This window comes from Gobio gobio (assembly GCF_949357685.1).
Source record: "Gobio gobio genome assembly, chromosome: 20".
NCBI lineage: Eukaryota > Metazoa > Chordata > Actinopteri > Cypriniformes > Gobionidae > Gobio > Gobio gobio.
In genome coordinates this window covers 2,541,954-2,565,834 of record NC_137113.1, presented here as the reverse complement: position 1 = coordinate 2,565,834, position 23,881 = coordinate 2,541,954, and the positions used below count along the sequence as shown (strand labels likewise).

The window sequence follows — 23,881 nt, the reverse complement described above, 5'->3', positions numbered from 1 at the left end:
GTTTTTTAGAGTATGGCCCTGTGTGACATCATAAAGGGGGGAATTCCTTATATGGGCACTTCTCCCGGAAACACACACAGATACACACACACACACCACCCAAAACGAGAGCAAGAGCGCGTCCATCATCGAGCTTCGTTCAGGTTACGGGAGTCATCGGTGGCGCTGCCGTTGTGTTTTTAGACACGAGATCAACAATGTCACTAAAGAAGTGTGTGTGTGTGTGTGTGTGTGTGTGAGGGAAAGATCACTTTGTTCAGCTTCACAAATAACCCAGCATTAAGGGAACAGTGGATGCAGTTTGTGTTTCCGGAGTTCTGCGAGTGTGTGTGTGTGTGTTCCCGGTCATGAGTGGAAACCGCAGGCGGTGAGTGTGTGTGTGTGTGTGTGTTTGTTCCGGTCATGAGTGGAAACCGCAAGCGGTGTGTGTGTGTTTGTGTGTTTGTTCCCGGTCATGAGTGGAAACCGCAGGCGTGAGTGAAACTGCATCAAATGTGTGTGTTTTGTTGGCAATCAGCGCGTAAGTGCATATAATGTGAACAACACCAACGTATAGTGAATTGAGAGCTATCCAGTGATAATGCCATGATGTGTGTGTGTGTGTGTGTGTGTGTGTGTGTCTCTTTAGCTCCGCCCACTGCACTCCTCCACGAGCTCGGCTGTGTTCAGAAAGAATCGGTGCAGTGCATCTGTCTTTTATAAATATGATAAACTAAAGACTCTTGGGAGATATGAAGGATCAACACGACTACAGATACTCAAGATTAACACCAGACTGTGTGTGTGTGTGTGGGCATGTTTTCGTGAAATATCAGGACACAAATGTGTATAATGACATGGGTATGACACAGGTATTACAAAAAGAGGGTGAAATATGAGGACGTTCCCCATGTCCTCACTTTTCAAAATGCTTATAAATCACACAGAACAAGTTTTTTTTTACAGAAAGTGAACTGCACAGTCTCCTGTGAGGGTTAGGTTTAGGGGCAGGGGCAGTGTGTGTGTGTGTGTGTGTGTGTGTGTGTGTGTGTGTGTGTGTGTGTGTGTGTGTGTGTGTGTGTGTGTGTGTGTGTGTGTGTGTGATGGGTAGGTTTAGGGGCAGGGGCAGTGTAAGGGGATAGAAAATACGGTTTGTACAGTATAAAAACCATTACGCCTATGGAATGTCCTCACATTTCACAAAAACAAACATGTGTGTGTGTGTGTGTGTGTTTGTTATGACCCTTTAACTTTTAAAGATGTAAATCAAACTATTGCCATTTCGAGTTCCTCTTTGTGGGAAGACCCACCTGACGCTCGTCTGCACCTGCTCACGTCGCTCAGGGCCGAGCAGAAACACAGCCAGAGTAAATATTAGCAGCGTCTGAGAGGAGAAGTGTTGACTTTACTCTCTCTCTCTCTCTCTCTCCCACAGTGCTTTGTTTCTGTGCTGTTCATGCCATTCAACCTCAGTCCAGAACTCAAACTGGCATGACATATGAACACAGACGGAGAATGATTCGACAACAACTGGAGACCTGCAGTCCCACAGGACCCAACACAGAGTGCGGCGCGGGACTACATTTGAGTGTGTGCGTGGGTGGTAAGGTACTCTCCTGTGTGTGTGTGTGTGTGTGTGTGTGTGTGTGTGTGTGTGTGTGTGTGTGTGTGTGTGTGTGTGTGTGTGTGTGTGTGTGTGTGTGTGTGTGTGTGTGTGTGTGTGTGTGAGTGTGAGTGAGTGTGAGTGTGAGTGTGTGTGTGTGTGGTAAGGTACTCTCCTGTGTGTGTGTGTGTGTGTGTGAGTGAGTGTGAGTGTGAGTGTGTGAGTGTGTGGTAAGGTACTTGCGTGTGTGTGTGTGTGGGCGGTAAGGTACTTGCGTGCATGTGTGTGTGTGTGTGTGTGTGTGTGTGTACGGGCAGTAAAGTACTTGCGTAGGTGTGTGTGTGTGTGTGTGCGGGCGGTAAGGTACTTGCGTGTGTGTGTGGGCGGTAAGGTACTTGCGTGCATGTGTGTGTGTGTGTGTGTGTGTACGGGCGGCAAAGTACTTGCGTAGGTGTGTGTGTGTGTGTGGTAAGGTACTTGCGTGTGTGTGTGTGTGTGTGTGTGTGCGCGCGCGTGCGCAGGCGGTAAGGTACTTGTGTGTGCGCGTGCGCAGGCGGTAAGGTACTTGTGTGTTTGTGCAGGCGGTAAGGTACTTGCGTGTGTGTGTGTGTGTGTGGTAAGGTACTCGTGTGTGTGTGTGTGTGTGTGGTAAGGTACTCGTGTGTGTGTGTGTGTGTGGTAAGGTACTCGTGTGTGTGTGTGTGTGTGTGTGGGCTGTGGGCGATTAGTTTTGTGGTTGAAATTTTTAAAAAGGTAACAAATCAGTCCCTCACAAGTCAATTTGACCCCATTACGAATGAATGAAATGTGCAGAACGCTTCAGTACACACAGAAAAACCGAAAAATGCTAAAACTTTACCAAAAATGTATTTTATAATGTCTACATCTGAATGCATACAGAAGAGAACTGACTTTAGGACCCAGCGGAACCACTCATCCGCTCCATATAGAGCTATAAGGACATCAAGAGTCAAGAAATATCATATATTAATATTTCTCCACAAGAGGTCGGCAGAGACACTTTATGTCACATATTCTGAGCTGAATTAAAAGAGTTATGCCTGAAATTGTAAGTTATTTTGAAAGAATGTGCTTAAATGATTATTTATAAGTAATTTAAAAGTAAATAAGATATTTTTAAAAGTATAAATGTAGGGGCTTCGGGTCATTTTGACTCGCGAGGGGAGTGTGAGGGAGGAGGAGTTACATTTCTGTAAAAACACTGTTTATGTATCTTTCTTATATTGTATTTATTCGTGTTTTTGCTTGTAATTTGATTATTTGTTTTTATTTAATTACTGACTGTTTACCTGTCTTTATGAACATGTTAACTTTCTGTTAGTGAAGGCGTGTGCACACCGCGCGCTCATCTCCAGCGTTTTCAAGGCGTGTGTATTGAGTGATTTCCACTGGGTGTCATTAGTGCCTGTGTTTGCAGAGAGAGTTTCACAGCTGGTAAAGGATATTGAACTGTGTGTAGATGAAGGCCTGAATGTCTTCAGTTTCCTGTGACGATATGAGGTTCTCTCTGGGCGTGTGTGTGTGTTTACACCAGGGCTTTTCAAACTTTTAGATCCTACGGACCCCCAAATATGAACATCCTCGTGTGAGCGACCCCGTCCTGAAATTTAAAAGACATCTGTCTTTTATAAACACCTGATTAATACAACTAAATATCAAACATTAGTTTCTTTTAAGTTCCTTTATTATACATCTTCTCTACTCACTATAAGAATGCACTGTTAATTACATCATTTATTTATTTAAATCCAATTTTTATTCATTTATATTAATCATTAATTAAATTGTTTTACATCTTACTATGTTAATTTACCATTTAATCACTTATTGATCTTAATCAAATTAATTTTTAACAAATTTGTTAAAAATAACAATGATTAAATTAATATGCAAACTTTTAGAGAAAAGTTTTTTTCACACACAGAGTTTTTTTCTCTAAAAGTTTGCACATTTATTTAATAATTGTGTAATTATTATTAGGTGTGAAGGCACCTATTGAAACCGTTCCCGTATTTTCTTCTTCCGCCATGGGAGTCTATGGCAGCCCATAGAACCGTATGGTAAAAAGTTGTGAAATTTGGCACACCAGTAGAGGACGGTCTGATCTGTCACCATAGCAATTTTGGTGTCTCTATCTCAATCGCTCTAGCGCCACCACCTGTCTAAATTTGCACTTGTGTTTATGCTAATAACTTTTGAACCTTGAGGGCTAGAAACGAAATTCTTTTTTCCTCTAATTTCTGAGCTCATGGCAATTCGATTGCACCCTATGACGTCATTTCCGTCATTATACAGTTCCCGCCATTCTGAATTTTCCCAAAAACCTACTTTTGCGAACTCGTCCTAGAAGGTTCGTCCAATTTGCGCGAAAATTGAAACAGATCATCTTCAGCCAGTGCTGGCAAAAAGTTATGTAATTCAAGTTGATTCGTCGAATTGTTTCTGATAAACGCGCAAACAAACTTTACGTAGCGCTTGCAAAAACAGACGTAAGGCTGTATCTCCGCAACGCTTTATCGTATTCAGCACAAGCACGTCCTGAGGGAACATGCAGCGTTTCGGCGCAGCGCCACCTACTGGTCTGGAGATACGAAAAATGGCTATTTTTGCTGAACCGTTTGTCCAAAAATCATAAGTGGTCTCGTTAGATTTGGGACGTCATGCCGAGTCGACTGATATCCAATTTTACCATATCGGCCATTTTGAATTATGTGCTAAAATGCTGTATTTTATGAACGCATGAACGGATTGTTACGAAACTTGGTATGGGTCATCACCACGATACCCTGAATGAGCCTGAGAAGTTTTTAAATAGCGCCACCTAGTGGAGAATTCTTTTTCAAACACTTTTAACTTTAGGTGGGGTTGACTTATTTTCGTGGGAGTAACTTTTTTAGTCTCCTGAATCCTTGCCGAGTCCAACAATACCAGATTTGCCAGGTTTCGGCGTATGGTTTGTGCAGCGCGGTAATTTAGCGCTTAAAAAACATTAGCTGATATCTTCGAAACCGCTAGTCCAATCGAGACGAAACCAGCGCCTGAAAATCAATGGTTTAATGTGGTGTTTTAACGTTTTTGCTTCAAATGTCTTCACTCATTTTTTCAGTTGGTCTGCTGCTATCTTCCTTATTTGCTTCTGTTGCGCTTGGCCCCGTTAATGGCTGCTTGCAGCTATATTTATTATTATTATTATTATTATTATATTCACATTTTTACTGGCTTTTCCACATATTTAACTTAATCTCATTTATTTATTTATTTACTTTTTAAATTTATATCACATGTTAATTTACCATTCAATCATTTATTTATTCATTTATTTTAATCTCATTTATTTACTTAATTTTATACTTACTTTTCTCTACACTTAAGCAAATTTATAAATAAGAAATTAATCAAATGTATTTATATACTATTTATTTTTGTGCATGTTTTGTATGTTAATTTAACATTAAATCACTCATCTATTAATTTGAATCTTATTTATTTATTTACATTTTTTCATGGTTTTTCTCTAGCCTTTTCCACGGACCCCCTGTCACTCCCAGTTTGAGAACCGCTGGTTTAGACGGATGGTTCTAATTGTTCTAGTCCACTGATTTTGGCTGCCGTCGCTCATCCCTCCTCCACACGCACACGTTTTCCGTCAGGATCTTTTTGTGCGGTGGTCTCCCCCAAATTCCTCCCGTCTGGATCCGCTCCATCCCTCCCTCCATCCCTCCATCCCTCCCTCCATCCGTCTCTCGGTGACGTCGACTACCTTTCCTCTCAAAAGCCGCTCTCAACATTCTCTTCTTTCTGCAAATATTTTTCCACACCGCCGTCCAAACCATGAGGGCCTTTCTTTAGGCGCTGATTTACATTTCCTTCACTTTTTACTGGAATATTTCATTGGCTGCCGGGTTTTTCCGGCTTCGCCTCACTATATGATTTGGCTCCGGTGTTGGACAGGAACCTGAAACCAGAATCGGCCCATATACACAGAACAAAACACACTGATAAAAACCATTCAGCGGTGAAGGGAAAACTACGGAGAAAACGCAATCTCTACCTGAATGAGTGAGTTCAGGCACGTGCATTCTTTAGCAATACTCAATTGAAGCTCAGAAAAATAAAGTGTAAAATATCAACGTTGTAAAAGTTCTGATTCTGGTGTTCCCATCATGCACTGGGGCATGAATGATTAATAAGGTTTTCCATCTGCATTTACACGGTTTTATCATGGGTTTAGTAGTTTGGTGTTTTGTGACATCTGGAGTTCATTCATACTCAAAAGTGATCCAACGAATGCTATCGTTATTGTGTACCAAATATTGAGGTCTGGTTGTGTGTCTACATGATATCTACTGTATTATTGACTTAGATGTTGTACTTTAAGGTGCAATATGTAAGATTTTGCAGTAGAATATCCACTAGGCCAGTGTTCTATATTTTGCTCAGTCGAGTCCTTACAATATCCCAAATGTTTCCAACTATTTGTAAATGGTGAGAAAACTGCGATTTTAACCAATGAAGCGAGACACCTGTCGATGACATCATATCCGCGTTCCCCTCGGTTTGCGCTTTTAGCGGCGTAGAAACAGACGTAACGTCTAGCGCTGGTGTAGTTTCGCTCAAACATCCCGGACCATGGCAAACAGACTCTGGAACAAAATGAGAACTCGAGAGGACCAGTTTCGACGATGGCGAGGCTTCACAACAAACCTGGACTTGCCAGAGCACATGTGCTTTATCAGACAGGACAGCCAATCAACATAAAACAAATCAATGCTATGATGCTCAACTCCATGAAATATGAGGAGATCCTCAGTGTGATGTAGCTAATGCTAGTCTCACACACACTCACACACACACAGAATAACATTTTAAGTTCAGATCGTGCAGACCAGTGTTAATTTCGTTGACGAATAATTTGTCATAATTTTCGTCAACAACCTTTTTTCACTGACAAAAACGAGACGATAACTAAATAAAAACTAGTGTTGGATGACAAAAACTATGACGAAAATCATATTTCAGTCATTTTTGAACAAATAAAAGCGAGAGGAGAATGTTAGGGAGAGACGATTAGGGCAGAGATGGGGTCAGAACTGATGTCCTGTCACAGATGAACACATTTGATCTGAACTGATCTAACCTCTGGAAAACACACGATCTACAGGCTCACACACACACACAATCCAGCTCCAGAGCGGCTCAATCAATAACACACATTTATGCCAGACCAGTGTTATGAACTAATGCTGATGAATAATGACAATGTTTACTTAACGATGTTTATAGAGTAATATGTTTTAGACAGTTGTAATAATGCATATTTTATCTCCTGAACTTGAATGAGCTCCTGCAACTGCAACAGAGGCGCAGACATTTCAAAATAAGAGTCCCTGTGTATTTCCAGCTTGTTTATCATTAAAAGTCACGCATTATATATTCGTATTTGGTTACACAATAAACTGTATTTAATTTAATTCCCATTTAATTCATAGTCAGGAGGAAAGACCAGTATTTGACACATATTCAATAAAGTATCAGGGTTATAATAGTTCACTAAAACCATTTTTAAAAACTTAATTACTTGAAATTAAATAAATGTTAACTGAAATAAAATAAAAAGTACAAAACAAACTTATTTGAAGCTTTAGCTTAACCTGATATGGCCTACTAACTAAAACAGTAATACAAAGTTATAAAAACTATATAGATGTTTTTAAAAAAACAGACAAAAAAGTGAATTGAGCTCTTTTGTGTATTTTTTATGTCAAAAACAAAATGATGTCAAAAAGTCATTTCAAGTGACAGTCGGTTATGTAATGATTAAATGCTTAATGTATTACAATTTAACTAAACTCATTAGATTTTAGTCGACTAAAACTAGACTAAAACTAAAAACAATTCAGGCGACTAAAATATGACTAAAACTAAATGGCATTTTAGTCAAAAGACTATGACTAAAACTAAATCAAAATTCACAGTCAAAAAAGAGGCCGAGTGAAACAGCATTGAGTTTCCTCTCAGGTGTAATTGGTCAGATAATCTGACCTGTATGAGTAACTCAGCACTCGCCGGTCGTTCGGTGGAATTAAATCATGTCTTTATATCCGCCGGGACTCGTGTGTGTGTGGCGCTGATATGTGTCTCTTATTAGTAATCACGTCCTGCTTCAGACCACAGGCCTCATTCATTAGCAGATCCATCGGTATGATGACAAGTCCCATGATTCCTCACTCATTCACTGCATCATCAATCTACGCCTTAGTTGTTTTGAAGAGGTTAGCGACGAAAACATATATAGTGTAGCTTTAACGCAAACACTTTAAAGGAATGCTTAATTCACTGTTATATTAAAAGTTAAAGTTACTTATTATTAGGGCTGTAATCAACCAAAGAAAATCTTGGTCGACTGAAGTCCTGAAATTTTCGACTTAAAAAGACGTTAGGAAAAAAAACGTTAAATGAATTATCTGTGCACTGTGCGCAGTACTTGGTGGGCTTGTTGTCTGCCTAAATTAATTATAAAAAACGAGTAGGCTATTGGCAGAATATTAAATCATTGTTTTTGAGCTGATTATTTTGCACTGAAATGAGTCTGAGACACGAGTTGCATCACGTGCACCAGCGCAATATCATAGCCTATGATTCCCACAATATAGTATGTTGTCAACTAGTGATATCCTCACAAGAACTTTTGAGGAATATGCAACATAATTTAGACAATTGTTTGTGTCTTATGTATTATAGTAACTGACAGACACTATGATTTCAGCCGCTCTGTGCAGCTCGAACATCAGCTCAGCTTCACGGCTGAGACATGAATAGACTATTAACTTAAAGCTTTTACTCTTAAACACAAAAGGCACGTCCACTTTAATAAAAAAGGAATATTTATTAGGGCTGTCAAAAGATTAATCGCGATTAATCGCATCCAAAATAAATGTTTGTGTTTACATAATATATGTGTGTGTACTCTGTTAATTATTATTTATATATAAAAACACACACAAGCATGAATATATTTAAGAAAAAAATATTTTTATATATAAAACATTTATATTTATATATATTATATAAATGTATATACAGTATATACATGCAAATATTCCTTAAATATATACATGAATGTGTGTGTATTTATATATAAATAATAATTAACAGAGTACACACACATATATTATGTAAACACAAACTTTTATTTTGGATGCGATTAATCGCGATTAATCTTTTGACAGCCCTAATATTTATTAAACAAGCCAGATCAAGAGCAGAAACTAAATAAAGTGCATAACTGAAAAATAAAGCATAGGCTCAAAACGAATACAAACAGTGGGCATTCGCATTCGGCTCCAAATAATAAATAAAATAAAGTGCCCAAATCCAATAAATAATACTAGAAATAAATTAGCAGTTTGCACAATAATAAAAGGGAGGGGGAACAGTTAGCTGACCGTCTTTAGGTGATATGACATTTTGTCGTCGAGCTGTGATATGCAAACAGTTGCTTGCAAAATTTGCATTCGACTTTTTTCCCATTTTCTATTTTTTTTAAATGCTGCCACATAGACATGTGCCGGTAAACGGTAATGCGATATACCGCAATAATGAACATGCACAATATTGTTATCGTGGGCACTTTATTGTTATCAATTTATTACGAATTATTCCGATTTTTAGAATGCATTTTAACGATACTTTACCCATCAAGCGTTTAAAATGAACAATGCGTCAAAGAGGAACTCGCAGTGATGTAAACAGACTCTGCATGAGCGCATGGCGGAACGAGTGAAGGAGACGCACATCCACTCTCTGACAGCAGAGGGCGCTGACACAACAGCAGAAATGCAGACGTAACCCTCGCAAACTAAACCGTTTTCTGTATTCGCTACGATGCTCATCACACAACCAAATACTTAATACTTAAAGCTGTTCATTTTCAAACTTAAACATTTTATATTTTAATCTGGACTAAATGACATGCCCTAGATATTGTTTGAATATGTTCTGACTGTTGTTCAGTCACACACTTTACAATAAAAATGTAACTATTCGCTCTTTGTTGATGTCAATGCATTAACTAGTGAGACCTTATTGTAAGTGTTACCTATTGTTCTTTATAATTCTTTAGCACTTTAATAAAGGTCCTGTTCTTCGTGATCCCATTTTTCAAACTTTAGTTAGTGTGTAATGTTGCTGTTAGAGCATTTATAATACCTGTAAAATTATAAAGCTCAAAGTTCAATGCCAAGCGAGATATTTTATTTAACAGAAGTTCCCTTTCAAAGCCTACAGCGAACGGCCGGTTAGGACTACATCCTGGTATTTCCTGCTTTAATTACGTCAGTAGAGCAGTTTGTCGACTAACCTCCGCCCACAAGAACGCGCGAAAAAGGGGCCGTGGTCTTGTTGCTCCCGCGTGGAGAAGAGGAAGTGTTGCGTTCGGTTGCGTTTGTATAGTTTGTTTATCGCCATGTCGTCGAGACGCTGTTATTTTCATCCCAGAGTCAAGTCACCTTTGTTTGGCTTTCCCAGAGACGCTGTACTTAGAGATCATTGAGCGCGTTCATCCCCGTTATGGTGAGAGGCGCGACCTTTCCGGTAACGTGCGCTCTGCGTGCGCCAAGCTGCTGTCCAATCACAACACGGGAACCGCTGGCACAATCAGAACTCATTACGTATTTCTGAAGGAGGGACTTCATAGAACAGGGAAATCTTTCAAGCCGTTTTGAGGACAGTGAAAACAGCGGTATACAGATCAGTAAATTGTGTGAAAAATACTGTTTTTTTTACACGCGAAACATGAACACATGTTATATTGCACACTGTAAACACAATCAAAGCTTCAAAAAAACACGAAAAACGGGACCTTTAAATATTTGTTTACTTTATACATTTTTGTGTATTGCTTTATTGCATTTAAATGTTTGGTTCTTTTTGTTTAAGAAAGTTATTAAACCTGTTATAGTATGACAACACTTTTTTTTGCAACAAATTTCAATATCGTGATAAAACCGTATACCGCGATAAAAGCTTCAGCAATTAATCGCTACATGAAAATTTGATACTGGCACACTGCTGATGTCTTTGTTGACATTCTGACTAGGAAAACGCTCACAATTAAATAAATAATATAACAGCAAAATAGCCTACTTCAATCTGTCTCTCTTCTCCAGTGGGTTGGGCTAATCCAAAATAAGGGAAAACAACGGGGGTGTCCTGAAGACAGACTGTTACCTGTGAAACAGGGCTGCTCTGAAAACACCCCCATTAGCAGTTAGTGCTTTCCACCTGATCAAATGAACGCAGCCAAAAATCTGAATTTTGGTCGAGCCAGAACGTATCGACTAATTGACTGGGAGATTACAGCCCTATTTATAATTAGGGTTGGGAACCGAGAACTGGTTCTTATGCAGAACCGATACTGATTGTACAAAAATACCAGAACCGCGCAAAGTTCCTAAGTTTCGGTTCCGAGAGCGGTTCTGGTGCAATGTGTGTACGAAGCGCTGGGAGCGTATCCTTTAATAGCGAGTGACAGCTCACCTCATCATGAATATTAATTATGTTGCCTGATGCTTCCAGGAGTGCAACCAATGAACGCAGTTCAGCACTGAAAGCCCTCGCTCTTAACACATTCACGGTTTTGCATCAGATATTTTCGCATGGTGAAGAGAAAGTCACAGGATTAATTTCCAAAGAATGAATGACGATGAAGCAAAATGTAACATGTGAAAAGTTAATAACATGCAAAGGAGGCTGCACTAGCAATTTGACACAACATTTGCAACAGCACGGAATCAACGGAATCAAAGAGAGAGAGAGAGAGAGAGAGAGAGAGAGAGAGCTGAATTTCCATTTATTATTTACAAGTTCGCTGAATAACTGAATTACTATTAAATTAATATACAACTAATTAATAAATATAACTAATAAATATATTTTATAACTTGGTTTTATTCAGAGACAGAAAATGTATTAAGACAATTTCAGACGTGTTCATTTGAACATATTGAATTTTAATGCAAGAATGGCTTAATTAATACTGTAATATTTGTTCAATACAGGACTTTTTTTGACATTGCCAACCTGTAAATTAATTTGAGAGCAAGTAATAAACACAAAAAGGATTGTTTGAGTTGCGTATTGTGTCTTTTTCCTTTACCACTTTTTGTTTAATAATTTTAATGGAACCGGAATCGGAACCGGAATCGTTAGGCGGAACCAGAACCAGAACCGGAAAATTTCTCACGATTCCCAAACCTACTTCTAATACTCAAGTCATTTTTTACTTAATTCCATACACTCTAAAAACAATTGGGTCTATATGGCACTAAAAGTGGCTCGTAGTCATAGGGGAAGCACTTTCAGTGCTGTAGAGCGCCATCTTTTTTAAAGGTGCTCGACAGCATCTTTGTCAAATGCTGCTATGTAGAACCCATAAGAGGTGCCATTTTACATTTTATTTCTTCATCAAAAATGGTGCTAAACAGCACCAACAGTGATTCTTTGGTTAGTAAAAAAACTTGAAATGGGCATAAAAGGTTCTTTGTACGGCAGTGGTGCTATAACCACCCCGAAGAACCACTGAAGCATCAGATGTGAAGATGTGGCGCTATACAGCACTTAAAGTGCTTCCCTATGATTACGAGACAAAGAACCACTTTTTTATTTGTTTTAAGAATGTATGTGAAATTTATATGCGTGCAAAAACTCGCAACAGTTTTACTTTTTTTCAAATGTAGACGTTAACCTTTTTTGACCAAAAATGATTGACATAAAGAGCGAATGAAGTGCATTGTGGGATGTTGGATGGACGTTTCTTCTCAGACGATCAACGGTTGACTTATCAAAAACATTGAAAGCGGTGACGCTCAACAGCTCTAGCACTAGATAAACTGAGAATCACCTCACACACTGACATATAAAGCGACCAATCACAGGCTTTCATGCCATTTAGGGGCGGGTTCTGAGAAAGCTGAAATGTTTTGTTTATTGCCGTATTAGATTCAAATGCTACTGCATGACAGATACAGATCATAAACATTTGAGCTCATTAAAACTCATAAATAAAAGTTTTTCTTCTAAAACAAGTCCTGATAAAATGTGCCGACTCATGACGTTAAAGTTGCAATGAACTAATAAACTTCATGCATGCATAAATCAAACGCAAATGTAATAGTTCTAATAATAACTTGATATTAAACATTACTGAAGGAGGAACATGTGTGATTAGCACTTTATGATGATGCTTTACTGCTTCAATAAAAAATAAATATACATATGCATTTTATCCTAAATGAAATATAATTAAATTACAATTGGAACTTGCATTTAGAATAAAAAAACTATACAAATTAAAACAAATAAAATAAAACGTTTAGGAGTATATCTAGAATAAAAGAAAGTATTTTGTTTTATTTATTCTAAATAAAATAAAACCATAATAAATCAATAAAAAAATTAAAATTAAACACAAATTAAATACAATTTAGAACAATTTAATATTTTATTCAATAATAAACAAATAAATAAATAATAATAACAAAATATTAAGAATAAAATAATTGTATCAGAGTTTTTAGGTGATTTATATGATCTCAAATAAATAAATAATAATAAATAATAGAAAAAATGAATTAAAAGAGCATTTATTTGATATATTTAATAAATAATATATTTCAAAATATTTTATTAAGTTTTGTCAAAATAAAAAAACAAATTAAAACAAATTAAAATAGAATACAATCTAGAATATATATTTAGAATAAAATAGAAAAAATAAATTAAATTAAAAAAAGAGTATATTTAGAATAAAATAAAGTACTTTGTTTTGTTTTATTTGGAATAGCATATCTTTAAAATAAAATATTTTATATTAATAATATATTTTTAAAATATTTTGTTTTGTTTTATTTAAAATAAAAATACAACTATAATAAATAGGAAAAAATTATAATTAAAAAAGAGTAGTATTTAAAATAAAATAAAATATTTTGTTTTTATTTAATTAAAAGAATAAAACTATAGTAAATAAACAAATAAAGAACAGTGGAAGAAGCGACAGATGTTTTCTTTCACATTGTAATTCAATTCAAGAGAAATATGGAAAAAATAAAAGGAAAAGGTCAAGGAAAAATGAAAAGATGAAATATTTCTAGGGTGAAAAACAGATGCATATGCATTGAATTAAATTAAATTCTTCCATTTATATTACACCGATATTGCCATAGTTTATTATTAACTACTTGCATGTATTTAAAATCATATTTTCAAAATGATGTACTCAAATTGCTTAGAATCAGGATTTATTGATAATAAATATAGACGGCTGTTCAGTTTATTATTACTATTACAGCTGACGTTTATTAGTTCATATATTACATCTTAAACTCAAGCTGAAATGTGTTGAGTGTGTGTTAATGGCACAAATCTCTCTCCGTCAGTGACTCTGTTATCTAAACCAGGAGCAAAGAATGAGTGGAGAAGAGAGGGATTAGTGTTCGGGAGAGAAGTGGGGAAAAACAGATCCTGACGGGACGAGGGCCGCTTTAGGAAGCCCAGCTGTAATGAGCGAGCGGAGAAGGGAAGGGAAAAAAGAGCTCGGGACAATGTGAGCCATTGAGAGACGTGCTGGAGGAGCTCTCGCTGCACAACCCGCCATTGATTACAGTCGCCCCTCTGAGCTTTACATAAGAGCGGACGCACAAACACAATCACACACACACACACACACACACACACACCAGCCCTGTCACAGCCGTCAGGCACGGGAAGAGTTGGGATTAAACTCCTCAAAGCAGCGTTACAGGGGTTTCCCAGACTCTTGACACACACACACACACACACACACACACACACACACACACTGAAGTTGATTATCTAAATCCACTGATGTTAGAGACGTGCTGCCCTCTACAGGACACTCAGACACCACACACACACACACACACACACACACACACTCACACTCACACTCACACACCAACACACACACACACACACACACAGACTGAAGTTGATTATCTAAATCCACTGATGTTAGAGACGTGCTGCCCTCTACAGGACACACACGCACGCACGCACGCACGCACGCACGCACGCACGCACGCACGTGATAAAAAACCATAATAAAACCATAATAAAAATAAAATTTAGAGAATATATTTTAGAATAAAATAATAATAATAATAAATAGTAGAAAATAAAAGAAACAAATATGAAATAAAAACAAAATACTCTCTTTTATTCTAAATACACTCTTTTTAATTAAATGTTTTGTTTTATTTTCTATTTATTATAGTTTTTTATTTTGAGTATATTTAGAATAAAATAAAGTATTTTAAGTACCATAATAAATTAAAAAAATGTAAAATAATATACAATTTAGAAAATATATTTAGAATAAAATAAAAAACTATAATAAATAGAAAATAAAACAAAACATTTAATTAAAAAGAGTGTATTTAGAATAAAAGAGAGTATTTTGTTTTATAATAAAGGAATACAAATTTTAATAAAATACAAGTTTAGAACATATATTTAGACTAAAATAAAAAAAATATAATAAAATAGTAGAAAATAAAAAAATAAAAATAAAATAAAGAGTATATTTAGAATAAAGTATTTTGTTTTATAATAAATTAATAAGAAAATAAAATACAAGTTAGAACACATATTTAGAGTACAATAATAAAGTATAATTAGAATAAAATAAAGTATTGTGTTATATTTCATTCAAAATAAAACCATAATAAATAAAAATAAATACAAGTTAGAACATTTAGAGTAAAATAATAAACTATAATAAATAGTAGAAAAAAACCCCAACAAAAATACAATTAAAATTGTAGAGTAAATTTAGAATAAAATAGTGTTTTATTTTATTCAAAATTAAATACAACCATAATAAAAACTAAAATACAATTTAGAACATATTTAGAATAAAATACAATAATTTTAGAAGATTTTAGTTGATTTATATTATCTCAAATAAATAATAGGAAACAATTTGAGCATATATTTAAAACAAAGTTAAATTAAATATTTTGTTACATTCTATTTAAATTTAAAATAAAACTATAATAAATAAACAAAAAAATCTTTAAAGCTACACTGTGAGATATTTTCCCCCATCTAGTGGTGAACTTGTATATGACCATCCAGTGAAATTTAGTTTCTCTTCCTCTCAATTCCGATTTCGTTTTAACTCCTACGGTGGCCGATTTAGTCCAAGATTAACATGGCTTCAGTTCGACCTCGTCCACATTGGACACGGTGCCATCGAGTGTTAAAACGCCAAAGGCGAAGCTTGAATTTACGGGTATGTCCCTCTTTGGCTAATGTACTTTCAAGATGGAGGAGCAACATGACGACCCGCATTCAAACCCTCACCCGTATGTATTTACAATGGCATATTATAAACTTACGAGAATACTTTATTACTTGAAAGAAGTAAATATACATTAATGAGCACATATTTTTGAAAGAACTAAGTGTTTTTATTAGGGCTGGGCAAATTAACGCGTTAACGCAGGCGATTAATTTTTTCAGCTTAACGCAATTAAAATATTTAACGCAAATAACGCAGCGTCCGTTTTTATATCCATTTTTGCTTAGCGTTACATGATCATCACGCTCCTATTCATGTAAATGCTTCCAAGCGTGACAAGACACAAGAGAACGCGCTGTATGCCAATGTCCTGTGTGTGTGTGTGTGTGTGTGTGTGTGTGTGTGTGTGTGTGTGTGTGTGTGTGTGTGTGTGTGTGTGTGTGTGTGTGTGTGTGTGTGTGTGTGTGTGTGTGTGTGTGTGTCAGTGTCCTGTCTGTGTGGATGCGTCTCATGTCAGCTAATCAAGGGACACACACACACACACACACACACACACACACTCAACGCACAGATAGACTCGCGTCAGTTTCCTGCTCACATCGAGTTCTCTTTTGCTCTTGAACAAACAATAACAACAACACAGAGGATTTTGAGTATTCTCATATTAGGATCTTAAATTAGTTAAATAACGTCTTAAATGAACTTAAAGAGTTGTGAGGAAATGAGATGCGCGGGACAGCGCGTGAGATCCGCGGCTGTTCTTAAAGTGACAGTAGCACTGATGATGATGTCATTAATGTTCATCAAAGCAACGGCCGGTAAACACTGAACCAGCCAATCAGACGAGAGCGTGTTGTTTGAGTTGTGAGACGCTGTAGCGCCCTCTACCTGTCTGTAGGTGCAGATGATGATCTCCCGCAGGTGGTAGTGCAGCGGCGTCATCGTCTCGCTGACGGAGTCCAGAGCCATGTCCACCTCCCGCTTCATCCTGTGCCCGTCAGGAAGCAGCCGGACCAACTTCATCACCACCTAACACACACACACACAGCTTCTTATTATTAATATAACACAAAACAACTGGCGCTCCCAAAACTGCACAGAGCTAAAGATCTGCCTGACGATCACAGATCATGAAAACCGCCTGAGGAACTACAAACACCACCAATACTTGGATTACTTTCACACACTCTATTAAAAATTTTACAAAACAGGAACTTGTGTGTGGTGTAAACTGCATGTCTTGTTTATAAAAAATTTTTTTTTATGTTTTCACCATTGGTCATAGGTAGTACCCCTCATCCATCAAACTATTAAATATTAAAATGAAATAAATGCATGTTAGAACAAGCGCAGAAGTGCATCACCTCAAACTCGCCCTTCGTGTATTTGGCATCAGGAACGCTCACGATTTCATCCTCACAGAACTCTGGGAAACCCTGTCAGACAAACCGAAAATACATAAAACACACTTCATTATTATTATTATATACTACAGTAAAGTAGAGTCAGTGGATCTGAGCCGGTGTGTGTGTGTGTGAGTGAGTGAGTGAGTGAGTGTGTGAGTGAGTGGAGGCAGGGCTCATCTGAAAATATTAAAATACAACTAAATAAAATATATAAAATTAAAACAAAATATTAAAATTAAATTCAAAACAACAAAATAAGATAAAAAATATATAAAATAAAATAAATTAAAACAAAACATTAAATATACTAATAAAATATAATAATATATTATTAATATATATATATATATATATATATATATATATATATATATATATATATATATATATATATATATACACACACAAATTAAATAAAAACATTCAAATTAAATTAAATAAGACTAAATAAAATGTATATTAAATAAAAATATATATAACAAAAAAAAATAAAAAAACATTACATATATATTAATCAAATATAATACATTTAAATATATTAAATAAAATTAAAACAAAACATTAACATTAAATTAAATAAAACTAAATAAAATAATTAAAAAATTATATAAAATAAAAACAAAACATTAAATATATTAATCAAATATAATACATAAACAAAAATAAATATATATATATATATATTTTAAATAAAAATATTATAATAAATAAAAACATTCAAATAAAATTAAATAAAATAATAAAATATATTAAATTAAATAAAAAATATATACATATTAAACAAAATAAATGTAAACAAAACATTAAATATATTAATAAAATATAATAAATTAAAATAAATATATATTAATTAAAAATATACGTATTTTTAAATAAAATTAAAACAAAACATTAAAATTAAATAAAACTAAATAACATAATAAAAATATATATAAACGAAAACAAAAAATATTTAATAAAAGGAAATATAAAATAAAAATATATTAAACATAATTTTTTTTTACAAAACATTAAATATATTAATAAAATATAATAAATTAAAATAAATGCATATTAAATAAAAATATTAAAATAAAAAATAAAAACATATGCAATGTTGGTGATCAAAGACGAGTTTTAAAGACTAAATGACTGAGTAGAGGGGGTTGTTCACACACTCATGTTCTAGTGTTCAGTGGCGTCTCATAGTTTATGATCTCAGTGTATGAAGTGAATATTGTACAGTGTGATGTCCTAAAGTGAAGCAGACGTACGTTGAAGTGCCAGAGCGTGAGGGCGGCGATCACCATAGCTGTGGTCGTCCGGCCTTTCCCATTCGAGCAGTTAAAGACGAACGCAGAGAGAGAGTCTTCAGCCAGACACGCTTTCATCGCCTCCAGCAGCCTGTCCAAGCCCTGAACACACACACACACACACACACACACACACACACACACACACACACACACACACACACACACACACAGGATGAGTGTATGACAGAGAAATCAGCGTTCACTCCATCAGGACTTCATCTCGTCTGAAAGGTCAAAACCTGACACGACCCATTAACTCATTTCATATCCTTATACATCTTATCATGTTTTTATCATTTTAACTGCTGTCAGAAGATTTGAATTATAGTTTTGTCCCTTTGTGCTTGACAGTCTTTCAGGTTTCTTCAAAATCTTTCTGTGTTCCAAAAGTTTTTTAATAAAGCAATAAAAGACAATTTATTAAATTAAATAAAAATATCAAAGAAAATTCAAAATATATATATTAACTAAAATAATATATTTTTATTTAATCTAATATTTGTTTTAGTTTAGTTTATATTTTATTTAATATATTTTATGTAATTTTATTTTAATGTTTTTTTTTTTAATGTTACATATTTTATTTTTTTTTAAAAATGTCTCTTTTAATAATTTGTAATATTTGTTTTCAAGTATTATATTTGATTCATATATTTAATGTTTTGTATTAATATGTTGTTCATTTTATTTAATATTTTCTTTTAAACTAAATAAATTAATATAAAATATATTAAATAAAATGAAATTACTAAATGCAATAAAACAATAAAATATAAATATTTAAATAAAAAATTAAATAAAATTATTTTTTTAAATAAAATAAATTAATTAATAAATAAAAAAATGAAGACAAAACATTAAATATATTAATAAAATATAATAAATTACAATTAATATATATTAAATAAAAATGGAAAAGAAAATTAAAAGAAATGTATATAAAATTAAAACATTAAAATGAATAAAACATTTAATAAATAATAAATGTTGATGAAATTTCTGTGTGAAATGTATTAAAAGAAAAAGGAAATTTTAAATAAAATAAATATATTAAGCAAAATGAAAACAAAACATTAAATATGTTAATAAAATATAATATATTAGAATTAATATATATTAAATAAAAATATTAAAACAAAAAAACTATATACAAAATTAAAACATTAAAATAATCAAATAAATAAAATAATGAATCAATAATAATAATAAATGTTAATGAGATGACAGTGACTGTGATGAACACTAGAGGGAGCAGAAGCTCTTCTCTCGTCCTCTCATCGCATCTGAAGGGAACAGATGAAGTGTGTTATAAAGGACCAGATAAAGTGTGTGTGACCTCTTCAGTGGGAGCGGAGCATTCTGGGAGCGGGATGCGTCTGTACTGCAGAGCCGGCTGGGAACTCTTGTGATGGTTGAAGATCTCCTGCAGCGTCAGACAGCTCTTGAACATCTTCATCTGCTTCTCCTGCTCCAGAGTCACCTCCAGCCATTTCTGACAGCCCACAAGCTCCTCCTTCACAGCCGTCTCCAGTCTCTGCGTCACACACACACACACACACACACACACACACACAGTCCCAAACAGGGGTTCACAAACTGATGAGAATTCAAATAAATGAGTGTGGATGTGGGATAATCGCTCGGAGCTTCTCACAGGAAACTCTGCATTGCTGTGAGGTTTAACAAGCATTTGGGAATTTTTTTACACATGCTCATAATTTCCTACAATTTTGTTTACAGCATTGTATTAACAGTCCGCCAAAATAAAAGCCTGGGGATTTAAAATATTAAAGTGAAAAAATTAAGGCGTACAATTTAATATTGTAACTTGTAGTGTAAAATAAAATTATTATAAATCATCATCAAATATTCAATTTGTAATTAATTTACAACATTTTTGTGGGCAGATGTTCACAGCATTTCAAGAATATTTCACTAAAATGAAAAGAATTTTAAAATATTTTTTTTAAATAAATATTCAAATTGTAACGTAGTGTAAAAAATTTTTATTATAATTATCATCAAATATGCTTTTTTATTTAAAAGTACAGTTGTAATTTCCAACATTTTGTGACAGATGTTTACAGTATTTCACCAATAGTCCGCCAAAATAAAAGCTTGAAGATTTTAAATGTTTAATGTGAAGAATTTAAGGAATACATTTTAGTAATGTATTGTAAAATAAAATGTTTATAATCATCATCAAATATATATTTAAAAAAAGTACAACTGTAATTTACAATATTTTGTAGGCAGATGTGTACAGCATTTCAACAATATTTCACTAAAATAGAAGCTTGAGAATATTAAAAGCATTATTATCATTATTAATTATAATTATCCTCAAATATTGTTTTTCATTTTAAAGACAATTGTAATTTACAGTCTTCATTGTATAATGAGTTAAATCAATCAATCATTATTACAACAACAATTATTTATACTTAATTATACTTTTAAAATATACATTATATACACTTATTACAACAATTATATATACTTACTAGGGATGCCACAATTCTCAATATAATATTGAACCGTTCGGTACGGCATTCACGGTTCAATACGCGCTTGTGAATTGCGTTTTTTTCGGTTTCGCATTTAATTAATTATTTTTCTACAAATTCTATAATTTGCCTCCATCCCAATATACTGAACAACGCGACATACATTCACATCACAGGTTAGTGGTAGAGTTATACTCACAGAACACTAGAGTTATTCACAATCACCAAAGTTCATTATTTGCATGCGTTTTAAAGCCTTGCCGGTTTCATTCGCATGCGCGGTTTTAACATGCGCTTTTCAGATCGCGCGCACTAAACGCCTGTCAAACACAAGATTACTGGACTAAGTAGTCGTCTTACTGCGCTAATACTGTCAAATACACACAAGGTTAGCATAAACACAGTCGGTTATGTCTAAAGTGAAAGTAAAATCGTGTGTGTCTGTATATTAGATGTGTGCAGGTCTTTAATTGACAGCAGCGCAGTGGACACACCGTCCTTAAAGGGACAGTTCACCTCTAAAATTTCATTATTTACTCACTCTAATGTTGTTTCAAACCTGTATTCATTTCTCGATGACATAATTTTCATTTTTGAGTGAACTATCCCTTTAATGTTAATACAACAACAAAAGACAAAGAGAAAATCACTCGCTGCTCTTGACTGAAAAACTAATACAGAAGCTTTAATAAGAATCAATGTATATTTTATAGTGAAGTCTATGTAGTGTTTTATTTTTACATTTATTCATTCAATTTCATACTTAAATGCTGGTGTACAGCTCTGAGCTGCCAGTGTAAATCTTTATATATATTTATTTTATATTATCCAATACACTAGGAATGTGTACAAGGGTTTTTTTAAGTAAAGTTTTAAGTTTAAGTAAGGTTTTTCAATTCTTTTAAGTAAAATAAAGAAAGAGTATTGCAATAAAAAATTAGTCTTTTTTCTCTTTAACCTCTTGCTGTTCCTGTCGCCTAAGAATAGAATAACAAAAACTGATGAGACAAGCCATCAGAACCGAACCGAACTGAAAACCGTGGGTAAAAACCGAGGTGTGTATTGAACCATGGACTAACTGTATTGTTGCATCCCTAATACTTACATAATATTTTTTCTCTTTACTGGCATGACGTGTGACCAATAACAGACGACAGAGAACCGTCAAACATTAAAGTTACTGAAATATTAACGTAAAATCTTGGGGGATATTTCATGTCTAATGAGTTAAAGAGCTAGAAGTCATGAGAGACGATAAGCGGCTGAAAGAGTCTGACCTGGATCTCCTCCGGCTGCGAGGAGGGCACACATATGTGCTGGTCCACACGCGTGGGCTCTCTCAGACTGAACATCTGACCATTGGCCTCCAGAACCAGCTCATCCTGCAAATTCACCCACAACACACTGCAGTGCTTCCTCTTCTCATCCGCCAGGTACGCCAGAACGGCTCCAGTCGCCTGCCGGAACAAGATGGAGGAGAAGAGAACGAGTTTATGAAGACAGGTTTGAGTTTGACCGTTCTGGAATCCATTCAGCCGATCTCCGGGGTCTGGCGGGAGCACTGTTAGCATAGCTTAGCATAGATCATTGAATCTGATTAGACCGTTAGCATCTCACTCAAAAATGACCAAAGAGTTTTCACTACAGGTGAATAGGGATTTTTTTTAGGGATATTACTGTGAAACTTCTCCAGTTTATTACTGGCATAAACATAAGAAAAAAATATATTACAAGTGTTATGTAAATTTAAATTTGAATATGCAAATGAGGCCTTATATAGAGACTGTTTGGTTTACCTGTTTAGCCTACACGTTAGTAACATGTGTTTTGTCCCACTCATAGCGCGCGTCCTCTACGCGTGATTTACCATATGAGCGTGTTCTTAACGTCGGAAACGCGCGTTTTCCTTGACCCCAAAGCGCACATTAAGAAAGCGCGTTTTTGTGGTAAACCACGCGTCAAGGACGCGCGTTTTGCTGTCAAATCGCCGGCACCCCCGCCAGGCGCGTCCACTCGCGATATTCCATTATTATCCAAAATTCTATTATGGAATCTTATGAGGGCGCCTACTCTAGCATGTTAGTCCTCTAAAATGTTATATAATATTGAGGAAATACAGAAATGATTTACAAACGCACAACAGCAGCTACATATAGAAAATACGAAAATAAATATTTTTTTATACCATCGCTTTGGAGCCCCCAAGGTGCTGCGCCGCATATAGCGCATACCCACTTTTTGCGCCACTGCGGATCATAATCTGAAGGCCACGCCCACCGGGGGGGAAACAATCAAACCGTCTCCATTGACTTTGCATTGCGTGAAGCGGCCTTTTTGTCATTTCGGACTTATAACAAAAAAACTGAACAATGTATAAAAGCTGATATGTGACAAGGTGTACAGCAAACAAGCTAAACAAAACCCAGAAGCAAAAACACAGACGTTTTTATAAGCTGTTGACCCAAAAAACGAGCGTTTAAGGACAAAAAAGTGGATTCAGGCCATTGAGACAGAGCGCAACATGTTATATTACACTGAGAACTACGACGACTAGAGGAGAACGTAATCAGAGACTGTAAATATAATATATAAAACGGACATTTGGATATTTGACTTAACAGTGACAAAATGTTTACACATAGACATATTGAGACACACTGAGTGTCAGGATCCCAAAATGTCCCCATTCTTCAGCTGAAGCTTCACTTCGTATTGCCTGAATCCACTTTTATCTTCTTAAACGCTCG

At 35.0% G+C, this 23,881-nt stretch overlaps 1 protein-coding gene across 6 annotated transcripts in view; it reads right to left on the bottom strand.

Annotated features, from left to right (window-relative positions):
* Nucleotides 1–23,881, bottom strand: part of pald1a (phosphatase domain containing paladin 1a) — a 114,757-nt gene that overhangs the window by 34,383 nt on the left and 56,493 nt on the right. For all 6 annotated transcript variants that reach the window (XM_079801341.1, XM_079801338.1, XM_079801340.1 and 3 more), the window contains exons 14-18: nt 22,412–22,591; nt 19,964–20,161; nt 18,586–18,726; nt 17,291–17,362; nt 16,815–16,955 (exon numbers count right to left, since the gene is read on the bottom strand). In XM_079801341.1, coding sequence (XP_079657467.1) covers nt 16,815–16,955; nt 17,291–17,362; nt 18,586–18,726; nt 19,964–20,161; nt 22,412–22,591 — 732 coding nt within the window. The remainder of the gene's footprint in view (nt 1–16,814; nt 16,956–17,290; nt 17,363–18,585; nt 18,727–19,963; nt 20,162–22,411; nt 22,592–23,881) is intronic.